This window comes from Impatiens glandulifera, chromosome 5 (genome assembly GCF_907164915.1).
Source record: "Impatiens glandulifera chromosome 5, dImpGla2.1, whole genome shotgun sequence".
Classification (NCBI taxonomy): domain Eukaryota; kingdom Viridiplantae; phylum Streptophyta; class Magnoliopsida; order Ericales; family Balsaminaceae; genus Impatiens; species Impatiens glandulifera.
Genome location: NC_061866.1, coordinates 6313386 through 6334606, shown reverse-complemented (window position 1 = coordinate 6334606; position 21221 = coordinate 6313386). Strand labels below are relative to the sequence as shown.

The 21221-nt window shown below is 33.8% G+C and overlaps 2 protein-coding genes across 2 annotated transcripts; one reads left to right on the top strand and one right to left on the bottom strand.

The window, feature by feature from the left end:
* Nucleotides 1-6900: 6900 nt before the first annotated feature.
* On the top strand, nucleotides 6901-7542 carry LOC124938929. Its single transcript, XM_047479449.1, has one exon. It carries the CDS (start codon nucleotides 6901-6903, stop codon nucleotides 7540-7542), a length of 642 nt encoding a protein of 213 aa, XP_047335405.1.
* A 7056-nt stretch (nucleotides 7543-14598) lies between these two features.
* On the bottom strand, nucleotides 14599-16852 carry LOC124938928 (laccase-15-like). Its single transcript, XM_047479448.1, has 5 exons — nucleotides 16760-16852; nucleotides 16532-16683; nucleotides 16072-16445; nucleotides 14816-15778; nucleotides 14599-14732 (listed from the first exon to the last, which is right to left on the bottom strand). The coding sequence occupies exons 1-5, from the start codon at nucleotides 16850-16852 to the stop codon at nucleotides 14599-14601; spliced, it is 1716 nt and encodes a 571-aa protein (XP_047335404.1).
* Nucleotides 16853-21221: the final 4369 nt, after the last annotated feature.

Sequence of the window (21221 nt, the reverse complement as noted above, 5' to 3'; positions counted from 1 at the left end):
TTAGTTGGAGAAGAAGCATTCGAATTGTTCATACTGCAAACTCAAAATTAGAGTTTGTTGAAGGAACAATCACATATCATGATAACATCAACAATCAAACCAGGTGGACAAAAGTAGACTCTCTATTGAGATCTTGGATTCTTAACTCACTAAGCAAAGAAATTAAAAAATATTTCGTCCATACTTTAACAAATTTAAAGTTATGGGAAGATATAAAGTAGAAATATCAAATGAAAACGAGCAAAACTCTTTTTAGCTTAAAAAAGATATCAACACACTAAAACAAGGTAATTCTATTTTTGAGAAGTATTACTCGAAAATGAAACGGTATTGGAATGAGTATCAATGCATAAATCCACTACCAAAATATAAATGCATAATTCGAATCAATATTTGTTGCCTTATTTTTAAAGTGGAGTAGAAGGACACAAAAAGAAGTCTAAGATAATTCTTGACTGAACTGAATGATATATACAATTATGTTCAAAGTCAAAGTCAGTTACAAGTTTCAGAAGCAACTCCAGATATTGACAATGTTTATTCAACACTTCTTGTAGTCTAGAGGCAAAGGCAAATCAGTGAATATGGACAGGAGACAGAAGAGAATTCTGATGGTTAGAATTTGTATCTCTCAAATCTGACTTGTTTGAAATAATCTGTAAAAATGCAATAAAGAAGAATACAAGAAGACACATATTTATAGTGGTTCACTCAAATTGAGCTACATCCACTTCAACCACCACCAAATTTCACTATGAAAAAGAAGAAGAAATAAAGAGGTTTTGCCTCACACTTTATCTCTCTAGAATTCAGTCTTAACAATGTAAACCCTTAATAATCACATATTTATAGGGTAAACATTCATGTAATAAACCTAAATAACTTTGATCAGGCCCAAGCTCAAAACCAAAAAAGAAAACCCAATAAACTCCAATTAACAATGTAGAGTTTATTATAAGTGTAGACTCCATAACTCAACAATCTCCCACTTGGAAACTAACTTTATCATCTCTCGATCTGTAGTGCCTTTCCATCTGGTGTCTTAACAAAGAAGACCAAATAAAGTTACACACAACTTCAGTTTCTAATTTGTCACAGCTTTCGTCAACATATTAGTTGAATTCTCACTCCCGGGAATCTTCTCAAGAGCTAATACTCCATCTTCTAAAGCTGACCAGATGAAATGATAACAAACATGTATATACTTCGTCTTGCCATGATAAACAAGATTCTTTGCCAAATGAATGGCACTTTGACTGTTGCATCACATACTTCCCTTATAGTCTTGACCAAATTCTAGCAAAAAAGGGTTGTAACCACATCATCTCCTTAGCAGCCTCTGTCACAACAACATACTCTGCCTCACAACTAGAAAGAGCAACAATATTCTGCAATTTTGAAACCCAACTGATTGCAGTACCTCTTAGAGTATAAATGTACCCTGTTGTGCTCTTCTTACTATCAACATCGCCACTATTGTCAACATCAACATATCCTTTCAAACCCATATTAGACTTTCGAAAACACAAAGCGAGAGTTGTACTTCCTCTTAAGTATCGTAGTATCCACTTTACTGCTTCCCAATGTTGTCTACCCGGGTTACTCATGAACATGCTAACAACTTCCACTGCATGTGTTATGTATGGCCATGTAATTTTCTTTCCTTCCGCAATGGCAGTGAGTTGCAGGGAATCATTAGTGATGAATATACATTTATCAAAAGTTAGAGATTCAAGATATATAAGTGGTGTGAAAAACTCAACACAAATTATAAACCTCCTGAGTTGTAGCAAATATGGGTCAAACTCAAAAATATTCCTCCACACATTAGCAATCCTACATGTCTTGCATATATTGCAAGCATGCTTGGGAAGCCTCTTATGTTTGACCCAACAATGGAAGGATACGAACGGGCATCCATTGTTAGAGTGAGTGTTGAAATTCATCCAGGCAGTCACCTTCCCATGAAGCTTGAACTACATGATAGTTTGGGTTCCTCTTATACCATTGGTGTGCAATACGAATGGAGGCCGAATCGTTGTATTAGGTACATCACTTTTACCCACTCTATTAAGAACTGTCCTGTCAATAATGCTTGTTCTCCAAACACTAGTAATCCTCCCAATTCTAGTGTTCCCACCCCCATCAGCTGGTCTAAACAATAGAAACGTTGTTGCTGACCCTAAGCCTCTTGCTCATCAATATGGGCAATATGATAATACGAGTTGGTTTCTAAAATTTGGAAAGTTTGTTTGTCTTGATGTCAAGGCAATGGGTAATTTTAGGAAAAAGGATCAGGAACATACAAATGGGTTGAGAAGTAGAAAAAGATTATCAAACGGTTATGACGTCGTAACAGAGTTAAGGGTAATGGCGATACTGCTTTTCAGGGTAAGAGTATGCTGGCTTTTTCCCCAAGTTACCATGGAAAGTGTAATGAGAGCTTGAAAGCTGGCAATATGATGGCTAGCAATATGTCTCATGAAAAGATTTGCAATTTACCTCTCCTACAGGAGGTTAAGAAAAGTCATGGGTTAATAATGAAAAAGAAGAGAAAGCTGAAACAGGTTCGGGTGCAGAAACGGGTTGGATTGCTGGATTAGAATCAGAATCTTGGTGCTAGGCAGGAAATTGAACAATCTGTAATGTTATCCACTTAGGGTCAAGACCTTGTCATCTCATGTCAGGACTGTGTCATCCCAGGTCAAGACCTTGTCATCCCTAACAAGGACCGTGTCATTCCAGGTCAGGACCTTGTCATCTCAGGTCAGGACTATGTAATCCCAGGTCAGGACCGTGTCATTGCTGGTCAGGACCGTGTCAGCCCAGGTTTGGACAATGTCATCTCTAATCAGAACCTTGTCATCCCAGGTCGGGACCGTATCATTGCTGATCAAGACTGTGTCAATCTAGGTCAGAACTGTGTTCTTCATCAGGACCGTGGGAATTCTTGCTCAACCACCCCTTACATCCATGATCATGATATCTTTCCAAAGAATTATAATAATACTATGCACAATGGTGAGCTTTTAGTGAAAGGTCATAAATCCCCCAATAAGGGTGATAAAGATAAGGATCTAATTCCTAATCTCAGTCATGAAAAAGAACATTCTTGCTCCATTCAAAAGTCTCTTAGTTCCTACAGCACTATTCTCCTCACAAGCAAATTAGACCGTAGACTCCTTAGCCCTGACATTGGATCTAGCCCTAACTTCTTGGGTACTGAGTTTGCTTTTGCCATGAGGGATGGTTTGGGTCAATTTATTCCAGGAACTCACATTGATCCTAATCTTGAATATGGTAATCAAAACCCTAATACAGTTATAAGTCATGGTTGTGGTCAGGATATTCAAAGGTTCGAGAAATGTGTTGATCATCGACTTGGAGTGCTTGGTTGGGTTGGAAATAATATTGGGGGGTATCATAGTGTACATTCTGGTGATGATAAGCAAATATGTAGAGTTGGGCTTCAACATGTACTGGGTAATAATAAAACTACTGATGAAGGTCATGCTATAGACTCTGATTTAGTAGGTCTTGAGTCGGGTCGGTATAAAACGTTAATATCTGGGTTGGCTGTATCTGTTGCAAGTCTGGCCGGGTTTTCAGTTCCAAGAGAGTTTGATTATGTAGGGTTTAAGGAGGGGTTATTCTTGGCAAAACAGTCTGTGATGGTTGTTCCTGGTTTGGCAACCCTTGTGGTTGGGTTGGCTGGTCTTTCTTGTTAAGTTGTTGTAGGATTTAATGGGTCTGATGAGTCTGATGGTTCTGATAAGTTTAGTGGGTCTGTTGGGTCATCCATTAGCTGATTATGGGTTGGTCACTTCTGAGGCTGCTTGTTAACCGTGATGACAATGAAATTCATGAATCCAACTTGCATATCACTTTATGAATATTATGACATGAAATATACGGGGCCTTAACGATCCCATCAAAAGCAAGGAAATTCGTAAGATTATTGATAATTAGAAGCTTACTATCTTGGGAATTCTTGAAACCAAGGTGAAAGGTCGCAATGTTGATAGAATCAAAATCCTTTGTATGGACAATAAATGGGACTTGTTACATAACCCTAACAATAGAACCGGTAGGATTTGGGTTGCTTGGAATGTTGAAGTGGTTGATGTCAAAATGCTCTATACTTTTGATCAGGTTATTATGGTTGAAGCTAAAAGCAAGATTGATGACAATTCTTTTCGGTTAGCTATTATTTACAGTAGTAATTCGAGCACAGATAGAAGAATATTATGGAGATGTCTAAAAGAGAGAATTGATGATGAGGACCCATGGGCTGTTTTGAGGGATTTTAATGTTACTAGGGCTGAAAATGAGAGAAGTCCGGATTTTGATTTCACTCATGACATTATTGATTTTAATGATTGCATTCGTGACATTGGCTGTGTTAAGCCAACCAATTCTGGTAACTTCTTTACTTGGTCCTCGATGAGAGGTGATGATCATATCAGAAGGAGCAGAATCGATAGGGGTCTTATCAATGCGAGTTGGGCATCCAAATACCCGATGAGTCATATCCATGTCCTTAACCCGAGAATCTCTGACCATTGTCCGATCAAGCTTTTTTGGGAGAAGGATAAGAAGATGAGATGCCCGTTCAAGCGTTCAAGTTCTTCAACTTTTGGACGATGACAACTTCAAAAGCATCCTTAATGAGGTTTGGAGTACGTAGGTTGATGGCTCCAATATGTTCCGGGTTTCTGAAAAGTTAAGGCTCCTTAAGAATCAGCTTGTTAAGTTTGATCGTAGAAAATTCAGCAACATTTCTAAGAGGGTAATGGTTGCTAGAGAGGATCTTGATGAGGTTCAATCCCAGTTCCTTGGAAATGATGCTGATGACAATCTTCAGGAGGAAGAAAAGTCTGCCCTTAATTCTTTTAGAAAGCTCAGTTTAATGGAGGAAAGCTTCGCTAAACAAAATCGAGACAAAAGTAGATTTCTCTCGGGGATAAGAACGCAATCTTCTTTTGTCGGAAATGTTTTTTTAGGAACCTTAGAAACAATATCCATAGGCTCAAGAAAGACAATGGAGATTTTGTGCAAGGCCATGATCAGATTCAGGATTTGGTTGTCCAATATTATCGGGGTCTTATGGGTACTAAGGCTGCGCAGCAGCATAGTCATCTTAATACGCTCTATCAGATTGTTGATAAAAGGATTTCTGCTGATGATAGTCGTGATCTTATTAGAATTGTCTCGATAGAGGAGGTTAAAAAGGCTCTGACTGATATTAATGGTAATAAAAGTCCCAGTCCTGATGGGTTTAACGCGGAGTTTTTCAAAGTAAATTGGGACATTGTTGGCCATGACATTACGGAGGGGGTTTTAGAATTTTTTAGGAACCGTAAAATGCTCAAGCAATGGAATCTAACTATTTTTAACCTCATTTCCAAAAGTTTCGTGCCTGAAAAAATACAAGACTTCCGACCCATTTCATGTTTTAACGTTGTTTATAAAATCATTTCAAAAATACTTGCAAAACGATTTCAAAAAGTGATTTCTAGCATTGTTAGTCTAGGTCAATCTACATTCATACCCGGTAGGTCTATATCGCATAACATTTTCTTAATGTAGAACATTCTTAAGGGTTATGGGAAAAAGAGGATCTCACCTCGGGTCGCATTTAAAATTGATATTCGTAAGGCTTTTGATTCCGTCAAGTGGGAAACTATCAATGATTTTCTTGTCGTCTCGGGCTTCCCTAGAATTTTCATTGAATGGATTATGTAGTGCGTTTCTACCTCCCGTTTCGTTGTCTGTGTCAATGGAGTGCACGGTGGCTACTTCAAAGGCAAAAGTGGCGTGAGGCAGGGTGACCCTCTCTCTTCTTTTATCTTTGTGTTGATCATGGAGGTCTTTGAGAGTGTCTTAACGACATTCCGAAAGAACTGCCATTACACTTTCCACCCTTTCTACGAGGAAGAGAAGATTACTCATCTTTGTTTTACTGACGAGCTATTTGTTCTTGCACGCGCCGATGTTGATACCGTTAAAACTATAAAAGATGCTTTTAACTTCTTTTCTGATGTTACAGGTTTATTGATTAATGAGGAAAAAAGTACAGCGTTCTATGGCGGTGTTAATGATGAGACAAAGGCAAGGATACAAGACATCATGGCATCTCCGAAGGGTCGTTTCCAATCCGTTATTTGGGGATTCTGCTTACGGCAAGGCAAATTCATGTAATACATTGCAGGCCTCTTATTGAGAAGATAAAAAACGTGATTATGGGTTGGGCAGCCAAGAAGTTATCTTATGTAGAAATGATTGAATTGGTGGGCAGTGTGGTAATGGGGTTTATCGGGTATTGGTCTCAACAAATTGTTCTTCCTAAGAAGGTGATGCGGGAGCTTGATACATTATTACAGGACTTCATTTGGGGAACTCATGGCCGTGGGGGAAAAAGTCAAGTGGACTGACGTGTGTAAACTTAAGGACGAAGGAGGTGTGGATTTGAAGAATTGTGTCGAATGGAATCGTGCCGTTACTTACAAGCATTTATGGGCCTTACAATTTAAGCAGGATTCCTTATGGGTCAAATGGGTGCACTCCCAGTTTATGAAATGTGAAATGAGCATATGGACGTGCAAAATTACCGACGACATGGCTTGGTCATTAAAGAAGATATTAAAGCTCAAAAATAGCATTGGTTCGATATTTGACATCCAAATTGGTGATGGGCGTGGAACTCTGTTTTGGCACGACCCATGGTTCGAAAACAAATCATTGATTAGTAGAGACAAATTCCGAGGCCTAAGGATCTGAAGGGATTGTGCGGCTGCCACGGTCCATAACATTCATAGCAGGCTTTGGGTTTCGGTTATTACTAGAGTCTTGGAAGGCAAAAGAGTTATTGATCATTTGAACGGTCTCAATATTTGTAATATGGCTGATGTGCACTTGTGGAAAGCGGAAAAAAATGGGAAAAATAAATCAAGTGCGATTTGGAACATTATTCGGGAAAGAGGTCAAATTGTAAGTTGGACTTCACTTGTGTGGTCTTCGAAAATCATTCTGAGACACCGGTTTATTCTTTGGTTGGCTTTCCGTGGTAAACTTAGTACCCGTGATCGTATTTTTGCTTATATGGATATTTTGGACGCCAATTGTGTTCTTTGTAGTGGGTTTGCGGAGTCCATTGATCATCTTTTTGGTGGCTGTTTTTTTGTTAAGTCTATTTGGAATCTTTTCACTTTAGCCATGGGAATTGTGAGCTTGCCGGGGTCCTGGGAGGATATAAAAGTTGCTGCCCAAGTCTTATCTAAAGGTAGTAAATATCATGCTAACGTTTTTAAGTGTGGGTTTGATGCCATCGTTTATCATTTGTGGGCTGAGAGAAATGCTAGAGTCTTTGGTAGAGTTCGTCGAAATGTTGATCATGTGTGGAGCGACATTGTATTTGATTGTGGTGCGCTAATTAGAACGTGGAGACGGATTCCTAAAAGCGAGCGGGAATGGGTCCTTTGTCACGAATGGAAAGTCAATTATGATGAAGTCACATCTTTTAAATGTTTTAAGGCTAACTAGTTCTTTATGTTTTGTTTGTAAGTCATGTATGTTGCATTGTTAGAATTGTTTGGTTCTTGAACTTTATTCTAACTTTCTAGGTTTGTTAGAAAGTTAGAGGAAACTATGTCCGTTTTCTTTCCCGTTTTGGGATTTTAATAAAATGACACTAAGTCGTTTTCCCAAAAAAAAAACTATTGCATACATAATACAACCAATGACAGAGGCATACGGATCAGTGACCATGTAATTTTTCTCCTCCTCTGTTGAAGGCGACTAATCTTTAGATAGTCTGAAGTGACTAACTAAAGGGGTAGTAAATGGTTTTGCAACATACAAGTTAAACCTGCTAAGAACTTTCTTCACATATTCTTTTTGTGAAGTTTGAAAACTTCTTCATGCCTAAAAATTCTCATTCCAAGGATTTGTTTGCAGCACCCAAATCATTCATTGCAAACTTTTCAGACAACTCTTTTTTGAGCTTGTTAATCTCATACAAGCTTTCTCCAGCAATCAACATGTCATCAACGTAGAGGAGTAGAATAATGTACGATTTATCAAACCTCTTGATATAGCAGCAATGATCAGCTTCACACCTCAGAAAATTGTTACTTTTCATGAAGCTATCAAACTTCTTGTACCATTGCCTTGGAGCTGTTTCAAACCATACAGACTTTTCTGAAGCTTACACACAAGCTCATCTTTTCCTTTGATTTCAAATCCTTCTAGTTGTCGCATGTAAATCTCTTCATCTAAATCACCATGAAGAAAAGCAATTTTGACATCCATTTATTGAAGATGATGGTCTTCTTTCACAACCAAACTCAAAATAGTTCTGATTGTCATCAATTTAACTAATGGAGAGAAGATCTTATTGTAGTCAATACCTTCTTTCTGTTGAAATCCTTTCACAACCAATCTTGCCTTGTACCTCATTATTTTATCATGTTCTTCTTTAATCTTGAAGATCCATTTATTGTGAAGTGCATTCTTTCCCTTGAGTAGCTCTGTGAGCTCCCAAGTCTGATTCAACGTCAAAGAGTCCATCTCATCTTTCATCGTAGACTCCCACTTAACTATTCATCAGATTGTATTGCTTCCTCATAACATTCAGGTTCATCTCTATCTGTCAATAATATATAGTTCAGAGATGGAGACCACCTCTCGACTCATTTTGATTCCTTGATGATCTTCTCAACTGTATAACCGGTGTTTGCTGATTTGTCTTTGGGGCCACATTCTCAACGATTTCATCTTCAACAACACATTGTTCTTCTTCGACGGTCGGTATATATTCATATGAAAATTCTCTCAAATCGATTGTACCAGTCTCTTCCAACTTGGAATCACCATCTGATGTCTTCCCAACAAAATCTTTGTAGAGAACCTGTTCATTGAAGATAACATTTCTGCTACAAATGATCTTCCGAATTTGATTATCCCAGAAACGATAACCAAACTCGATATCACTATAACCAATAAAAAACATTTATTAGACTTTGGATCAAGCTTTCTCCTAACACATTCAATAATATGAACATATGATAAACAACCAAACACTTTCAAATAAGAAATGTTTACCTTTTTATTGCTCTAGGCTTCTTCAGGAATTCTGAATTCAAGAGGAATAGAAGGTCCCCTGTTTAACAAGTAGGTCCCCTATTTATAGCTTCTGCCCAGAAGGTTTTAGGCAGCCCTGCATGCAATCTCATGCTTCTAGCACGCTCGTTCAATGTTCGATTCATTCGTTCAGCTACTCCATTCTCTTAAGGCGTTCGGGGAATAGTCTTCACCATACTGATCTCATTAATATCACAATACTCTTTGAAATCTAAATTGATATATTCACCTCTGTTGTCGGATCTCAAGCACTTAACTTTCTGATTTGTTTCATTTTCAACCAAAACCTTCCATTTCTTGAAAATAGCAAATACTTCAGACTTGTGCTTCTTAAAATATACTCATACCTTTCTTGTCGAATCATCTATAAACATCACGTAATATTGTGATCCATCAATAGAAGAAACAAGTGTAGGTCCCCACACATAAGTGTGTACCAACTCTACCCTTTCTTTCTTGAGCTCCTTCCTAATCTTTAAGAAACTCACTCATTTCTGTTTTCCAAGATTGTAGTTTTCACATAACTGATGTTCAACCGACTTCAGTTCTAGAATCTATCCATTCTTCAAAAGAATTTTCATCAATTTTTCACTCATATGGCCCAACATGCAATGCCACAACTCGCTATTCTTCGAGTCATCAATTACAGTAGCAATTGTTTCTCTGCAAGTTGAAGTCGTGTATAACGTTCTAGTTTTGTGACCTCGAGCAATAACTATTGCTCTTTTAGTCACCTTCCATGCACCATTTCCACAAATGAAATTGTGACCTTCTTCATCAAGTTGTGTAACAAAAATCAGATTGCGCATTAAACTTGGAATGTGTCTCACCTTATTAATCTTCCAAACAAAATCATTTGTCATCTTCAATTTGATGTCCCCAATGCCAAAAATATAAAGTGCCTCACCATCTGCAAGATATACTTTCCCACAGTTTCTAGCCACATAATTCTCCATTAATTCTTTGTAAGTAGTGGTGTGGAAAGACGCTCCTAAGTCCAAAACCCATTAATCTATCGGGCTATCAACAAACAGAAGTAATGCATCAGTGATAGATTTTGTAACAACGTTGGCTGCATCATTTTTATCATCGCCATTTTTCTTTGGTGCTTTGCAGTTCCTCTTTAAATGACCCTATTTACCACAATTCCAGCACTCAAATGTCCGCCCAGACTTGGACTGACTCCTCATGCTCCTTGACATAGATCTGCTCTTACCTCGGTTGAAATTTCTATCATTACTTCTACCACTGTTTTCCACATTCAAAAAAGAACCTTTGAATGTTTGACCAGAATTAATTTTACGAACCTCTTCAGCAAGAATATGATCTCTAACTTCAACAAATTTCAGTTTAGCATTTCCAACTGAATCACTAATTGTTGCCCACAGAGGTTTCCAACTATTTGGTAGAGATGCTAACAAAATCAGGGCACTAACTTCATCCTCAAAATCAATCTCAACAGATAACAATTGATTCACCATTGTATTGAATTCATTCTTAAGTAAAAGAGTAGTGACAGAAGTATCATCAACCATTCTTAAGTAAAAGAGTTTTTTCATTAAGTGTATCTTGTTATTAGCAGATGGTTTCTCATACATATCATAGAGCTTTCATCAGACCAATGGTGATCTTCTCCTTTGCTACATTGTGAGCAACTGTCTTGGCTAGCGTCAATCGGACAACTCCCAAAACCTGTCTATCAAGGAGTTTCCATTCAGCTTCATCCATCTTCTCTAGTTTCTCACTCAAAGGAACATGAAGCTTCTTTCCATAGAGATAATCTTCAATCTGCATTCTCTAGAAGGTATAATCTGTCCCATCAAATCTTCCAATCCCATGTCATATACTGTTCTCACCTGCCATCATTTTCAATGCTCAGATCTAGCCTAGCTGCTCTAATACCAGTTGTTAGGATTTGTATCTCCCAAATCCGACCTGTTAGAAACAATTTGTAAAAATGCAAGAAAGAAGAACACAAGAAGACACATATTTATAATGGTTCACTCAAATTGAGCTACTTCCACTTCAACCACCACTAGATTTCACTATGAAGAAGAAGAAATAAAGAGTTTTTGCCTCACACTTTATCTCTCTAAAATTCAGTCTTAACAATATAAACTTTTAATAATCACATATTTATAGGATAAACATTTATGTAATAAACCTAAATAACTTTGGTCAGGCCCAAGCCCAAACCAAAAAAAAAAACCTAATAAACATTAATTAACAATGTAGAGTTTATTATAAGTGTATGCTCCATAACTCAACACTGACATGTTTTATTGATCTCAAGAAATGAATTCTAAAAATTGACAATTAAACTTTAAAGGCAAAGGATTTTATGAACATAAAGGAATTTGTGGATATTCTTGTAAAAATGTCTGCAATGTACACATTTACAGGATGACAGGTCATCTAAGGTATGGTGTTTCAAAATTATTAGATATTTGATTGGTGGAAATGAAATATAGACCAAAAAGAGAATAAATTGATCAATTTTGTAGCAGCTACATCTGATCTAGAAGAATCATCATAAAAAATGACAAGAATGACAATCAAGCCATGTTGGTGAATGTCATTCAATCACGCACGTCCCTCATGAAGCATATGCAAAAAGGAAAGAATTATGAAGATTCTACTTCAAGAAAATAAAACATAGTGTAGGTAATTATTGTTCAAATATTTTCGAGATAGATTAAAAAAAAAATAAGAATATCATGGCTGCAAACAATGTTTTTCAAAAAAAAAAGTTTGGATCATACGAGCAATCTTGTCATGATAAACAGAGAGATGATTGACTAAAAACCTTTAATTAATAATATTATTTTGAACTTACCTTATGGAACCCATATTTTTGTCAAATTCACCGGGAAAGTGAAATTGACAATAGAACTTAGTATTGAAACCGTTTTTTTTTTCAAATTTCGATTTCAAAACTACTTGAACAAAATAAGTTGAATTTTATTTTTGATAGTATTACTTGTAAATTGCAGGACCCTAAATCAAATAAGATTTTAGATACATGATCAGTTAATAATATTTTGTATCTTCTATATTCATGTGTAGTCGATAACAACATTTAAAATAATAAAGAGTCTATTGTATTTCTACTATTTGTACTGATTTCTTACATAATAAACTAGGTCATCCTTCAGACATAGTAATAACGAAAAATTTCTATATGTTTCTTTACAAAGATGACTCATACATTGGTTGTCATTACATGTTACATGCTCACTCTAGTGGATGATTTTAATAGGTGTACATGGACTTTTATTTTGGAAAATAAAACTCATGTTTATAACAATTTAATTGTTTTTTCGAAGGATAAAGATACAATATACAAAGGACATTAAAAATTTTAGAATATATTAATGGTTCAGAATTTGTAAATTCAAATTGTGACAATTTTTTTAATCCATAGAAATTCTTCATAAAAAATGTGTGTCTATACACCCCAACAAAATGGTGTGGTTGAAAACAAATATGGACATGTTTTGATTGTCTCTTGATCAAATCCACATTCAACTAGACTATTTTTCACCATACAAACTTGTTTGAAACGATATCAAGCTGATCAAGGCCACATTCAAATTTAGAAATAGGAATCCATATTTGTTCAAGGCTTTTGATTTGGTGAAAAATAGTCTGGATCAAATCAAAATATTGAAATCTTTAATTGATAAAAAAAAATTAATTAAAGATCTTGATGAAGCTAAGTATTTCTTAGACTAGAAATACAAAAATTGAAAAGGGAACGTATATATGTTAATCAAAGAAACTATACTTTTGGTATTAAACTCGAAGAAAATGGTTATAATGGAATGTTTAATGGTATTAAACTCGAAGAAAATGGTTATAAAAAAATGAAAAAAAATGTGGCCACAAAGAGGTGGATATCCCAGTCTCTACGTGAAGTACTGGGTTCGAGCTTATCAGGCGACAAGTTCTACGCCTGATTAAATTGTTAAGTGTGTTTATGGGCTATGTGTTTAACCCCTTTGTGACCAAGATCCAGAAAGATATAGAAGACTTGTAGGTAAATTGATTTATTAGATTTCACAAGACCTAACATTTCTTTTAATGTTCAACATTTATATATCACAATATATGAATTAACATAATCTGCAACAATGGGAACATAATCTGCATTAATGGGAGACTGCTCTAAGGATAGTGAAGTGTCTAAAAGGATCACCTTCGTTAGGACTATTTTATGCTTTTAAAAATAACAAAATAATTGAGTGTTTTTGCAGATGCAAGCTGTAGTTTTTGCATTAAGATGAAAAACTCTTTGATTTTGTGGAAGACAAAATAAAGGTATAGTCTCTCGATCGAGTGCAAAAGCAAAATAAAGATGCTTGGCTTCTTCAGTTTGTGAACTGAAGGATCTCCTATATATTGAAATATTTGAAAGAAGCTATTACTACCAATTAACTTGTGGTGTGACAACCAATCTGTCACCCACCAAACACTTTTAAATTGACTACCATCTTGTTCGTGACGAATTTAAGAAATAATTTGTCATTCTGAAGCATATTTATACAAAATAACTTGTTGCTGATACTTTTAGAAAAGCACTTAATTCTGTAAGATTTCAATTGCGCTTATCTCCTAGATAAATCTATAAAATCTGCATCTTGCGAAGGGTGTATAAAATTATAAATTATGTTTACATGGGAATGTCCATGTTTGATTGAGTTTGTAAACATGGGAATGTTCATGTATAGAGTTGTAATAATATAATACATTAAATAATTTTATACATAATTAAAATTTAATCATTATCTTAGGTATTTTTTATTTTGAATTAAAGAAGAACTAACATGACATCCCACCGTCATGATCCCGCTTAAACTCAAAGCGCTTCATCCTTATCTTAGGTATTAAAAGAATAGAAGGACTAAACTAAAATAATAAAAGGAGAGATACACCCAAAAAGGAATAAAGTTCTTATTTTGTTTCAATCTTTTTAACATTCCTTCCCTATCCTTTCCAACATCTTCAACCCTAGTTTCAAGAATCATTTTATGAAAGTATAATTGATCATATTTGTACATTGTCATTCCACTGCTATTGCAGAACCCTCCATATTTTTCAGACCCTACTACTCTCAATTAATGATAACCAATTGCACTAACTACTTAAGTGGAATCGGATTCCAAATTGGTTGTTTAGGCAATCCATTCCCATAGCACATGCAGCTCTCAAGTTGGAATATGGCCATTAGTGACGTTTTTCTTTTTCAAATGATCATGAAAGTGAAAAGTCTAAACTTTAAAAAAGAAAAATAGTCTGTCTAGTAAAAAAGAAAAGTTTATGGAAAATAGGTAGTTTTATTAATTACTTATTTTACATGCCAAATAGAACAAGCCAAAATGATAAAATAAAATATAAAAAGGATGAAATGTTTTATTTTCAATGAAAATTACAATAAATTTAACAATATTAACCAATTCAGCATGGCGGCATATCTTTGGGTGGTGGCAACATGGTGGCATTCTCACAAGCTGGACCGTTCTTTACAATTAACACCGTTCTCATCCCCCATGTAAGGTGGCGCTCGAAATGGCAATGCACAAACCAAACTCCTGCATTTACCCATAACAAGTTATTAATTAACTAACTTAATGAAGGATTTTATGCTAATTATAAGTTAATTATTGCTAATTACCGGGATTTGATGCAGTGAACCTAATAACAGCCCATCCACCTTTAGGAACAGGAACAGTATTCAACAATGGCGGATCAACTAGATTATACTTCTTTGGATCCGTCGAAGGATTAAAATTTCCGAAACCCAATCCCACCACGTAAAAACTATAACCATGAAGATGCATTGGATGATCCAATCCTACCACAATATTAGTGTTCTGCCAAATGATCTCAACAGTCTCGTTATACTCCAAAAATCTCACTTTCCTACCTTTCTTCGCCGGCTCAAGATATAAGGGCAGATCGTTGCCAGTGAAATTGTAAAACAGCGGCGGGACAGATGGAAAATTGTGACCAAACACACCATTTTTTCCACGATAGTATGCCTCCAATATATCAACATGCGGCAACACAAAACTTATATTGCTAATGCTTGTGGCAAGCCTGGTCACATTCGGACCTTGACACATGCTAACGTTGTAGTTCAACGGACATGGTTGGAGGTTAATCGACAGTGTCGTGAACAGTCTGGTTGAGATTTTAATGGGAACGTGATCTGGGTATTGTGTAGTATCGATGCTTTTGAGGTTCTTGAAGTATTTGTAGGCTGACGTTGTATCGTTGAAAGGTGGTAAATATGGTAAGGACGGAGGCGCAATGGATGTGCTATTAGAGTTTTCGGTGTATTGTATGATGGCGGTGGTTGTGGTATTGTCAAAGGCGGTGCTGTTGAGGGTGTTATAGGGTCGAGATGCCATGTAATAATTTCCCGGTTTTTTGTTTGTGTGTAGTAGAACGTCCATAGTTTGGCCGGGGCTGATGGTGAGAAAACGAAGGGTTAGTGGTTTGGTGTAGCTTGCGTCGGCCCCGATAATTGTTAGTTTGTGGCCAGCTATTGCGAAGAATAGCATTTCATTTAGTGCAGCGTTGATGATTCGGAGCAAGTAGGTCTTTCCTTTTTGCACTTGAAGTTTGAATGTTCCTAAGATTGTTGAGGTTCAAATTATGGTTTATAAGTAGAAGAAAAAACAACATACTAATAACTAAGTGGTAAGAGTCCAAAAAATTATATTCTTTAAGGTCATGTTCGAGTTTTCACACCCGAAACATCTAAAAAAATATAAATAGAAGGGATCTTGGTCTTCTCGACAAAATCATAGCTAGATATATAGGAGGCATAAATAATGTTCATTTTTTTTTTTTTACATTTTAGACGTTTTTTCGGGAGCATTCAATTTTTATTCGGAGCGATGAATTAGAGATAAAGAAATAAACCTTGTTTAGAACATGAGTAAAGGTCACCAGGTTGGCCATTAATAGTGTAGGCATCCGATGCATTCGGGGCACCACCAGATTCTAGAAATTCTTGTAAGACTTGAAATATATCCGATTTCCACCATTGTCCTAGAATAATCGGAACCTCTTCATAAGGTTTGTCGAAAGGGTACCCAATTTGAGGTTTTGGATATATGAAAATAGCCCCATGGACCGTGGCTCGTGACCAATCACTATGAGCATGCCACCAAAGTGTCCCTTCCTCATTCGAAAATATCACCTTTTGGATAAATGACTTGCCAGGTTGTATCGGGCATTGTGTAATGTATTCCGGCCCATCTGACCATGGATACCTTGGCATTTTCACTCCATGCCTGTTAAAAAAACGGGCAAGTCGCGTTTTTAGGTTCTTAGTAGAAGAAATGTTAATAATTAGCAGGTTATGAACTATTGTAAGTACCAATGAATTGTAATGTTGTGATCGCCCTTGTTTTGTACTCGGATGAATATTGTGTCACCTTTATGAACATTGATGGTTGGACCTGGAAATTGTCCATTCACAGTTAAAATCTTCTTTGTGCTGCAAAGCCTGGTGTATGTTGATTCTTGGACCTAATATATGCAATAAAAATGTAACATAATTATAGATAATATTGTTAATTTACTCATTTTTAAATGAATTACTTACAATGAAATCATAATCAATGCGAGTTAACTTCAACGCATTTGTTCCGAGGACCAAGAACCCAATAACGCAAAAGATGATCAGAACATTATCCATTTAGGTTCTTTCTAATTTCTCGCCTTGAAATACGAGGCTAACCTAGAGTTTTTATATGCAATTGAAAAGTGAAAAGAAATGTAAATGCGATAATCCATGTTATTTTCAATACTGGTAACAATCCCATTCGAATTCAATTCAATAATAGGTTGATGATCCTACCTAATTAACCAAATTAATTGCAACAAATTTGGAACCATGCGTAACATGGTGGTGGATTCTTGCTTTTTTCTATGTATCATATTATCCATTATTAGCAATATTTCCTCGTATGAAAGAATAGTGTTCTTGCTTCCAGCTATCAAAAAAGTGTACTTTTAGCTATGTGAAAGTGGTCCATTATCTACATTTTAGTATGCCACAGATTTTATTACTATTAATTGTACCTTACAGATTTATGAGTCACATCTCTAAAGTAATAAGCATTTTGCAAAATATAAAAAGAAAATGTATTCGAGAATGCTTTTATTTATTTGAATTTAAGAGTGAATTATACTCGATGATATTGTTTCAACAATCAGCATTAAGAAAACCCATATATAGCTAATCATGTGCATAATTCTACCATTAAAGTCTTCAAAACGATATTCACAATAAGTTATTTAATTCAATTAATTAATGAGTTATTGCGCTTTAATACTAAGATAATTAATATTCATTTTGTTGAATTATTAATTACTTGTATGAAAATATAATTGAAAATCACATATTGTGTTTTTAAGTATGAGAATGAAAAAGGAAATCACACATGAATATAAATGATAAAAGTTAAACTTATATGTTTAGTTGTATATTAGAATATTGTATTCTCAAAAATTAACATTTTAATTATTATGATGTTGTACATAGTAATCTAAAAAAAGTATGAGAAAGTAATCGCAAAAAATTTGCATTTTAATTAGGATATTGTATCTAGTAATCTTCACACATACAAAGTATGAAATTACGTAAAGAAGAATCAATCAAAACCAATTACATGAAAATGTATAGAAATTTTGGATAATACATAAATTCTGATGTGAACAAATTTCTCTTATTATTATATTTATATTTTTTTAAGTGGGATGCTTTTTTATTTCTTCCAATATTATCGTGGAGTGCACAACACAGAAGAAGGAGAAAAATATACCCCTGCAAATTATTAAAAATTTTAAGATAAAAGAAATTTATAAGAGATATATATAGGATAAAAAAAACGTTAATATTCACTGGCAAAGATCTTGTCAATATTAGGCATGAGAAACTCTCCCCCATGAAACATATATATATATATATATATATATATATATATATATATATATATATATATATATATATATATATATATATATATATATATATATATATATATATATATATATATATATATATATATATATGCATGATTTAGTTATTTAATTAATTTAAAATTATTTACAAAATAATGATTGAGTGTCATTTTGACTAGGTGTACATTTGTTTTTTATTTTTGTAAAATAATTTAAAAAGTATTAATATATAATGATAAAATAAAATTTATTTTTTTTATAAATAAAAAGTATTTTAATATTTTAATCCAAAAATTAAGTGATGTAATAGAGAAAAATGAGAGTTAATAATATTTGATTAGGTCGAAGTATTTAAATAACTCAATTATATAAAAGATTGTTGCTCTTAAAATAAATATTTGATTAATTATGAAATTTTAAAAATACTATGACGTGTAAATGATGCATTATTTGATAAAATTGATATGAAGAAGAGCACGCATATAAACTTAATGACACGTAAAGTTAAACACTTTTTGGTAAAAAAAATAATATTTGACTTTCGTACAAATTTTTATAAGTTGAAAAATACTCATCCTAGTGGTTGTTTGGTGTTCATTCTGATGGTTATTTTTTCTTTTAACTCGTTTTATTTTAAAAATAATCGGATCACTAGTAAAAAAAAAGTTAAATAGCTAGCAAACATGGCGATTGAGTTTAGAATAATTGATTAAGAATTATTTTTCATTTTTTTAATATATAATTATTGGAACTATTCTTTCAAATGTATCTTCTCCTTCTTTATATGAGTTTTTCACTGTTTCGACCATATATATATATATATATGTTCTATTATTATCTGGCATTTATTTTTTTAGCATTGTTTACTAATCTTCAACTAAAGATAATTTTAACAATCGCCCGAAATATTTTGTAGAGATTATTTTATCACCGTTTTCATTGGTCCGTTCAACTTCTTTTATTTGAACACTCATTGTTGAGTAACTCAAATAAATTCGTCTTTGGAGTGACCTTTAATAAGCTGTATAATCGTTGATTTTTTTTATTAAAAAATTATTTGTGTAAATTGTTGATACAATTTTATATATAGATAATCAATTATTTATTTTAATTTTGTTGTTATAAAAAATGTGACAAGACAAGATGAACATTGATCTTATGGTTACAAATAATTTTTTTTGTTCATTCTGTAGTCGGGTCTTCAAAGGTTATACCTCGACACCAATTCATCATTTGGCTGACATTAAGAAAAGATTGGGGACAAAAGACATAATTAAGAAGTATAAGAATATCCAGACGTCAATTGCCCAATCTGCGCAGTAAAAGAGGAAAGTATTGACTACCTGTTTGAGGACTACGCATTTGTATTCAAGCTCTGAATTAGTTTTTCTCAGAACATGAATATCAATAACTTTCCAAGTACATGGAATGAAATCATAGAGCTGGTAAAGAAAAAGGCTAAGGGCGATAATTTCTACGCAAATGTTTTCAAATGATTTTTTGGAGTCCTGATCTATAATACCTGGAGATGACTTGTTTGTAATTCAATTCTTTGTTGTTCTGTTTATTCAGTAATTCAATTATTTGAAACTCAGGTTGTGTTTTTAACAAAACTAGGGTCTGTCTAGTTTTGTTTTTGAAACTCATTTTCTCTCTTTTAGGTTTTTTTTAATAAAATAACACTAAGTCATTTTCCAAAAAAAAAATGTTTTTGTTCGTTCGATATCACGAGATTGTCATTTAAAAAAAATAACTTAAAATTATGAAAGAAAATGTTAAGAATTAAAATTTAAAAATAAAAAATAATTAAAAGAATAAGAGAATAAGAGAATAATATGAGAAATCTATAAAATAAAATACAAACTAGTCATAGAAATCAATAGAATAAGATTTCCGTGATAAATAATAAAATAATAAATAAAATAGACATGACAACAAACAACTCAAGATACAACGTTTGCAATAAATGTGAGATCGATCTATCATCAAATTATGCAATTGCTTCTCAAAAGTGAACGCATGCAAATTAGGTACACATATAGGAAAGTTATTAATTTTATTAATTTTCAAATTGACTATGTACCCTACAATTTCAACAATCCACGTTAATATCATATATATATCCGACTTGTAACATATTTTAATCATTTAATATTATAATTCAAAATTATTACAAGTCAATTCATAGAAGAGTTATCATGAATTGATCAAAATAAAATAATTAATTACACGAAATAAAGATACAATAACATTAAAATTTCTAAATAAAAAAAGCAGAGGTCAATACATAACTTCTGATCAGCATGATTGGGTATGACTATATTTCTTCCAACATATACATTTAATATACATTAAGGTTAACATTAATACCTGTAAAGGTTAACATTAATAACTTTAAATGTTAACATTAATACCTTTAGTTTTCTCTTTCTCATTTTCTCATAATCGATCAAATTGCATAGACTTGAGGAGTTTTTTTTTTTTTTTTTTCAATTTTAGAAAACACATGTCATGACCTCTTCTTCAACTTAATTTCGTTCTTAATTTTGTTTTTAGAGTTCATTTTGATCTTTATCATAGAGTCCACAACTCTCACGAGTAGCTGAAAAGAATCCAAGTTAAAACATGAAATATGCAATTTATTAAACTAACTAGTAACCTACCACTTTCATTTTAAAAGATTTATGGTACATACATGTTTGGTAGGTAATAAAATAAATACTCTTAAATTAATCTCAATACAGCTAAATCCCTCCATGTTTGTATGTCTCATTTTTATTATTCCTTCTAGTTCCCTCTATATAATTTAAAAAAAAAACATAAAAAGCTAATATTATTTGAATTCGCAAAAATTACATAGCATTAGAGACTTATTTATTATAAAATTGAGTGGGCTAATTAAGGCCACGTCAAAAGAATATTGTTTTAGTTAACGTAGAAAGTTGACCTAACCATTATTTTTTTTTATAAGAAGAGGCATACTTTCAAATAATTCATTAGAAAATTATAGGGATAAAAGTTCATCTTCTAGTCTTGATTTTTTAGTCGTCCCAATCTTTGTCTTCCAATAATCACTGACGCTCTCCGACATAACACATTCC

Coding starts and splice junctions, on each gene's coding strand:
- LOC124938929 (XM_047479449.1), top strand. CDS start 6,901: ATGGCTGATGTGCACTTGTGGAAAGCGGAAAAAAATGGGAAAAATAAA.
- LOC124938928 (XM_047479448.1), bottom strand. CDS start 16,852: ATGGATAATGTTCTGATCATCTTTTGCGTTATTGGGTTCTTGGTCCTC. Junction 16,684..16,759: donor GCATTGATTATGATTTCATT/GTAAGTAATTCA, acceptor TGCATATATTAG/GTCCAAGAATCAACATACAC. Junction 14,733..14,815: donor GTTCACTGCATCAAATCCCG/GTAATTAGCAAT, acceptor GGGTAAATGCAG/GAGTTTGGTTTGTGCATTGC.